This window comes from Durio zibethinus, chromosome 18 (assembly GCF_047325235.1).
Source record: "Durio zibethinus cultivar Kanyao isolate XHJ-2024 chromosome 18, ASM4732523v1, whole genome shotgun sequence".
NCBI classification, from domain to species: Eukaryota; Viridiplantae; Streptophyta; class Magnoliopsida; order Malvales; family Malvaceae; genus Durio; species Durio zibethinus.
This window is the reverse complement of record NC_143179.1, coordinates 18,509,477-18,516,476: the sequence shown is the minus strand read 5'-3', so window position 1 is coordinate 18,516,476 and position 7,000 is coordinate 18,509,477. Positions and strand designations below refer to the sequence as shown.

At 34.3% G+C, this 7,000-nt stretch overlaps 1 protein-coding gene and 1 long non-coding RNA gene across 4 annotated transcripts; one reads left to right on the top strand and one right to left on the bottom strand.

Annotated features, from left to right (window-relative positions):
- Positions 1 to 624: 624 nt before the first annotated feature.
- On the top strand, positions 625 to 3,663 carry LOC149513809 (uncharacterized). Of its 3 annotated transcripts, XM_089747796.1 has the most exons (4): positions 625 to 939; positions 1,266 to 1,334; positions 1,436 to 1,527; positions 3,054 to 3,663. In XM_089747796.1, the coding sequence occupies exons 3-4, from the start codon at positions 1,486 to 1,488 to the stop codon at positions 3,477 to 3,479; spliced, it is 468 nt and encodes a 155-aa protein (XP_089603922.1). In that variant the 5' UTR covers positions 625 to 939; positions 1,266 to 1,334; positions 1,436 to 1,485; the 3' UTR covers positions 3,480 to 3,663. The 3 variants fall into 3 exon arrangements, with proteins under 3 accessions (XP_089603922.1, XP_089603923.1, XP_089603921.1); XM_089747797.1 differs by lacking the exon at positions 1,266 to 1,334; XM_089747795.1 differs by lacking the exon at positions 1,266 to 1,334 and having other exon boundaries at positions 628 to 939; positions 1,389 to 1,527.
- An 85-nt stretch (positions 3,664 to 3,748) lies between these two features.
- LOC149513808 (uncharacterized) lies at positions 3,749 to 6,740 on the bottom strand. The gene is made up of 2 exons (XR_016329954.1): positions 6,152 to 6,740; positions 3,749 to 3,931 (listed from the first exon to the last, which is right to left on the bottom strand). It is a non-coding gene; the product is annotated as an uncharacterized LOC149513808 (long non-coding RNA).
- Positions 6,741 to 7,000: the final 260 nt, after the last annotated feature.

Below are 7,000 nucleotides of genomic sequence, written 5' to 3'. Positions count from 1 at the left end.
TTTGCAAAATTAATAAGAAAAGGTTATCCAACATTCCTGAGAGTGCTAAAAAAAAAATTTTAAGGGAAACAATCAACAACTAAAATTTACAAAACTTGAGTTCAAATTTTACGACAAAAATATAATATTTACTAACATTTCCTTTGGCAACAAGGAGAAAGAACAAAAGAAGAAAAATATTTTTAATCTAATTATTAAGTTATAAAATAGAAAATGTTATAGGTCAGCCATTAGATTAAATATTTTTCTTAAACTGTTTTTTTTATTGAAGGGTGTCCACAATTTAAAGATAAAAATGGAAATTATTAATATTAAATTTTAAAAAATATATTAAGAATTGAACTGTAGATTTATTAAATGTTATTTTTTTTATCAAATAAAATATAATAAAAAGATCTTTATATAGTTAAGAATCATATGAATACATGTAAAAAAAAAAAAACCAAATCGTTTTTCAACCTTTTTTTCATACTTTTTTGAAGTTAGCTTCTAGCCAATGAAAATCGAGAAGAAAAGGCCACCTCAGTGAGTTTAAACGAAAAAGCCAATTTTTTTTAATAATTAATTAAATAACAGCAAAAAATAAACAGTTGAATTAATTAAAGAGTATTACCTTACCTCTAATAACGCCTGTCCTTGACCCTACTTGCAATGCCGGGCAGCCCTGAACTCAACGATCTCTTTACATGAGAATGAGTATGCTGCCCGCCCAGCCCGATTCCTGACTGGGAAAAATTACGGTAGTCACTTCCAAGCACACTTTCTCTCCTCCCCCTAGGTTCTGCGTGATTATTCTCCCTATATCTTTTCTCATCCCAGGTCTTCTTGATCACCATCGGACGGTCCACAATGAACGCCTCTATTTTTGGTCGTTTCCTTTGCTTTTAGTCCTTCAAATCCTCAGATCTACTATCTCCTCCCTCTGATCTCCGTTTCCCGGTACGTTTCCCTTCCGAATCTCTTTAAATTTAAGTAATTTTAGCTATTCTGATTTCGCCTGAGAAATATCTTCATTTACGAAAATACCACTTCGGCCGCCGAGTTTTGCTCGTAACTGATAGTGCTTTATTCTCTTTTTCCTTCTAAAAGAACTTTCCTTTTTTATTTTATTTTCTACAATTATTATTTTATTTTCCTTTTGGTGTAACTCTCGCTATTTCATCTTTGTTTCAACTTTTTTTGCACTGTTGGAGAAATATTCTTTATTTTCATAATTTGTTGAAAATTTGTTTTTCCTTTTCTAAATTTTGCTTAATGTTTCGTAGTTTGTACTATACTCTGTACAATAAAGTAACAGATCTAACGGCTTACACAGCTTCAGTTTAGATCCAACGGTACAGCTTCTTTTCTGTGCAACTTACTTGTTTTTTAAAATATCCTCTTTTTAGATTATTGTTGGCCGTGAAAATGGTGACTGACCAGGGTTCAATGACAGTTGCGGTTAGTTACGCCGCGCTAACGTGCGCCGCTGAAACGCTAGCTACCATGTTCCTATCGGCTCTGGTCGAAACTCACCTCTTGGCTCTGGTAACATCAATACGAAACTTAGCTTTCCTTTTTTATTACTTTTTAATTGTCTTTTTATAGTTTGTCTTCAATGCTATCTTGCGCCATAAAACCTGGCCTTTCATTGGTTAGCTCTTGCTTTCCTCTCCCTTCTTTTTCTTTCTTTAATTTTTATGCTATTATTTGCTGCGGTGTTATCGATTTTTCCTTTAGATCAGTGCTAGAATGTGCTGTTGTAGGGCATCCATTTTTTAGGAATGCTGTTTTTCTTTTGTCATTGGACAGCACGACCTTTTTTTTTTTTTGTTTATACTATCTTTAAAAAAAAAACTAGTTTCATGGTTTTCTTGTTAGAGTATTGATTTCAAGAAAGAACAATTTGCATTATCGTTTCTTCTTTCGCACTAGATATCTCTAACATGCGCCATTGTTGATGGGACTTGACTTTTTTTTTTTTCGGCGACCTGGGATCGCAAATCGAGTTTTTTGGGGCGTGTTGGGAAGGCTAACGTGCGCCGTCCCGTGTTGATGTCCCTTTGATTTTTTATTTGCTAACTTACGCTTCGGGGGGGGCAGACAAAAACATTAATTATGTTGTTGTAGTTTTGAGTTTTGTCACACGTGGAACACAGTATACTGAATCTTTTTGTCTTGTCTTGTTTTGTAAACACAAAAAGACAAACTTCTTGTTATGAAATCGCATATTCCTTGAATAATATCCTTGTAATATCATAGGATGCCACGTCGCGCTATTACTGTAGTATTCTTTATGAAGCTTTTTCGAGTTATCAAACTTGAAACTATAAATTTGTCTTTATTTATTTGGAATGGTTTAGTAATCGTACTTTATGCGAAAATATTTTGACAAGTAAAAAACAATACATTTACTTGGGGAGGACCGTGCCACTACCACCTAGGTTTGGTGGAAATTTTCTTACATGATCAGGGGATAACAACACAAACAGCCAAGTTCTATGGAGATTTTTTTCTTGGAAAATCACTGTTAAAACTATTAGATTGGACTATGAAAAGGGACGAAAATGGTGGAGTCCGATTCTTCTGGCCAAAGCGAAGAAAACGTATTTCGTTTTCAGTGTGCAGTGAGAGCATATTCCTTTAACCATCAAGTTTGGTTGTCATATCATTTGCTTCTAAGCATCAGGAACAGGAAAAAAAAAAGTTGAATTTTTTGTTGTCCCTCACTTCGTCTAAAGACGGGTTTTCTGGTCTCTGTTCAAAGATGCCTACCGGAATTGATGCTTTTACTTTTACTTTCATAGTGCTCGAAGATGATTGGAGTTTCCGAAGTTAAAAAATTTAAAGATTTTATGAAGGAACAACGGACCAATTTGCAAAAGAAGCAGAGTCTGATACTTTGAATTTTAGTTTGTTCAGTTTCAGTTTTGAAAATAGCAACAATCAGTAAAAATGCAAGTGAAAATCGTGTACTTTTTGTTTTGTTGGTACAAAAAATCTTCAGTGTAATTTGCTTATGTAGTTTCTGCTTAACCTGTTCTGTGAATGCATCCTTTTGACATTGGTTTCAGAACTCCTTTGGGTTGCTGCTGACCAACAAACCTAGAGTCAAGGGAGACCATGCACAAAACCAGCCTAAGCCAGAGGATGCTGATGGGGAAGATGATGATGTTGGGGATGGTGAGTTTGGAGATGGTGAAGAGGAGCTGTCCTCTGAAGGTGGGGAATATGGCAACAATCCTAACAGTGACAACAACCCAAAGAAGGGACCAGGAGGTGGTGCAAGTGGGGAAGAACAGAATGGGGAAGAAGAAGAAGATGATGAAGAGGATGGTGAAGACACAGAGGATGAAGATGATGATGATGATGAGGAGGAGGAGGAAGAATATGGTGGAGAAGAGGATGAGGAAGATGTTGAAGGAGTAGAAAATGAAGATGAGGATGAGGAAGATGAAGATGAGGAATCCCTGCAGCCTCCCAAGAAAAGGAAGAAGTAAAACTTGGATACGTAAATTGTTCCTCTGACATTATGATCTTATTTAGCCAGTGAGGAGGGCATTTAGGATAATGTTTTAAAGCATAATTATTTAATTTCCTTTGCATAATTAGAGTACTGTAGAACTATTCGAGCAGCAGCAAAGATTCAATTGAAAAAATGTATGATTCCGCTCCTTCAGTTAATTTTTTTGGTATAAAAAAGAGATAAGGGATTACAAATGTTATTATTTGAACCTTGACTTGCTAGATTTCATTTAAGATGACTATATGAATCAACTGAACTTATCTTCCAATTTTTTATTAATTATTTGAATACAATTTATCTTAGATAAACTGTTCAGTAAGCAGAGTCATGTCAGGAAGAGATTTCTACTACATTAAGGACAGCAGCTCAACATCTCTTCAGTCCTAGGATCGTAATTTCAGCATAGCTAGAAAGCATCCTGGATTTCTGCATAAAATACAGAAACTTAATGGCAAGGATCATGCAAGAATGGTTATAAATCAATCCTAATATACTGCCAGACTAAATTTCAGTGATTGGTCTCTAACAGCACTATGGTTTTATGTAGAAGCATAAGCTGTATAACTAAAAATGATGCCCCTAAAACTATAACTTATAAAGCTGGTTTTAACTTCCATCCTGGGATTTATTTAAGTCCACTAGAATTATTTTGAACAGTTTACACTTTACACCATTTATAGTAATTTTGTGAAAAATATAAGGAAAAAGATATTAGATTGATCTCCAATTGCATCATTTATATTCCCATCTAAATTTAATATATATATATATATATATATATTTCCAGGGGTAAGGGAATTTCTAGAATGTAGCTAACAAATTTTAAAGGTAATGCTGATTGTCTTTATTCAGCTACTCCAACATGCAAAAGTTCTTCTCATTCACCACTACTCCAATCCCGCCACCACCCCCCCCCCCAAAAAAAAAAAAGAAAAAAAAGATGGAATGAAATAAATAACACACAAAGCATGAGAGAGAGAGAGAGAAATCCAGACCACTGGAATTTGTTTCATATTGTAACCAGGCTGACTTGGTAAGAAAAGCATAAGAGAAACACCATCCCATAAGCAAGGGATCAAAATGGGGTACATAAATTACGACACAAATGAGCCCCAATCAAGACATATATTTTGAGTAGGAAACTACAGCTAGTAACTTAAAACCAGTCAATTTATGAAAAAAAGGCCTTGGGGCTTTCTTAAAAGTTATTTTTTCATATTAAATATTGGGTTCTATACTGTTTATAGAATACTGTCAAAGTTCAACAATCAATCATTCATAAATGCGGGAAAGAAAACAGATAATATGCTATATAAGAATACCAAATTAGAATAAAAGAAATCCTTAAAGATATTTAAATTAGACACAAGTAGATCTTTTCTTGGGCAGAATACTGACTTTTGAGGAGGCATGTCCGCATGTGTATTCAAAATGTAATCATTGAACCATAAGTATAGAGGATCATAATCTAAAGTAAATAATTTAAATACATTCATCGTCTTACCCAAGATCTCTAGATAGTAAATGATGGAAGAAAAAAATTGATATAATAAAAGGAAATTTCAAAACAGAAGAAAAACAGTAATGCCAGAGAAATAAAGAAACTAAAATTTAAGAAAGGAAATCTGAAAGTTGCTATTGCTTATAAACTCGTATCTGAAGAAGAAGATAAGAAGTGCCAAGGTCCTGGTTCACCAAATTCTATTTGAGCTCAGCAAAATTTTAAAATCTAAACCATAAGAATCATTGTCAAACATCAAAGTTTTCCATAGCAAATGATCATGAAATGTTTCCCAAACCAAAAATGCATGAACATCTTGAAACTCAGCTGCAAATCATCTACAAATATGGAGCCCAAGCGATGTAATGGCAATAAAACAACATAAAGTATAAAATGCTTCCCAAGCAAAAGCATTTTCTTTAAACTAAACCTTTTAAACAAACTAAAGCTTCAAAATATAAAATTTGACATAATTGACGCCAGAAAAACCAAGGGCGAAGGTGAAATTTTGCAACAAAATTAAGAAATACAAAAGAAAAATTATTCAGAAAAGGAAAAAAAAAAAATCTTAGATCCAAATATAGCAATAACTGGATGATTGACCATTCAATAAGTAACCCTGAATGAAGGTCACAATAGCCATTTAATGCAAATAAGGCTTCCAATTGCACAATAAGCCAAAGCCTCAAAGTGAAACAAAAGAGAAACACCTTAACTCAGAAACAAATTAAACTTAACAGACCAGAAAAATGATATTGGAAAAGTTCTACAAAGAGTAAAAGACCCTTGTGTGTAAAAAAATTATAGATGAAATACCAGCAGCGGCAATGCAGGGAAGAGGCCCTTGTAGAAAGAAAGTGATTTGGGTTTAAATTAGTGATTACACAAACAACAAGACATTTCGAATGCCCAAGTCAGTGACATACCGGAATCTGAGAATGGATCTCTAGTCCATATAACATAGGTTATTATCGTTATCATTACTCTTTAAATTAACTCGTTATCCACCTATAAATATCAACTAATTCGAAAAACAGAGTAAAATCCATCCTACAGCTTCAAATATCTAACAAAAATTGCCAAAGAACATCTAATTTGAAAAACAAAATCTAAAATTCACAATGGACAACAAATTAAAACCATACCAAATGTATGATGGGAACCCAAAAAAAGCCCCAGTCGTATTTGTCCCCTGACATCTTCCGGCCCCTTGGCTGCTGCACAATTTGTATATTTAGATAGAACCATTGTAGCCCTTGACCTGCTGCCTCGTACAGACTTGGAATGAGGAATTTGCCCTCTCAATCCCTCCCACCACCACATCCACATGGCTCGTCCGCACCGTTGGCAAAGAAGAAGCAGCCATCTTGCTCGTAGCCCCCACCGCCGCCAATGGACTAATTTGGCTTCTTAATAAGATCCCATAAATGGGATTACTATGAACCAACAATGGGAAATTCTGCGTCGCAGCAGACGCCGCCAACATCTGTGGCTGCAGTTTATTTTCTTCAAATCATCCGGGTTTTTCTGGTGCGTTTGATCCGAATCCTTCGCCGAGGTGGGGCCAACGGAATCTGTTACGGGCCACATATGCAGTTATTGGACTGTTTTCTTGTGTTTCTTTTGGATTTAGTATTGGACTTGTAAGGCTGCTATGAAAGGCCCGTTTTTAAATCTTTTTTTTTTTTTGTTATGCTATCTTTGATTCTTTGCGAAGGTAGAGGGTAGGTTTTCATCGAGCACCTTGGATACAGTTGTCATTCTATTAGCTGTTTACGAAAAGTCAAAGCGGAGAATTGTATTCATTTAGTTATATTCAAATGAAATGAATTTTATTTCTCTCTAAAATTCTTTTTTGTTTTATTCTTCATCTACTTTTTTTTTTTTGGGAATTTTATTTACTATTCTATTTTTATTTTAGACATCCTACTATTAAATACATCACAAATTTAAATTTAAATTTTTTTATTTTTACTAAATATACCTTACAACCT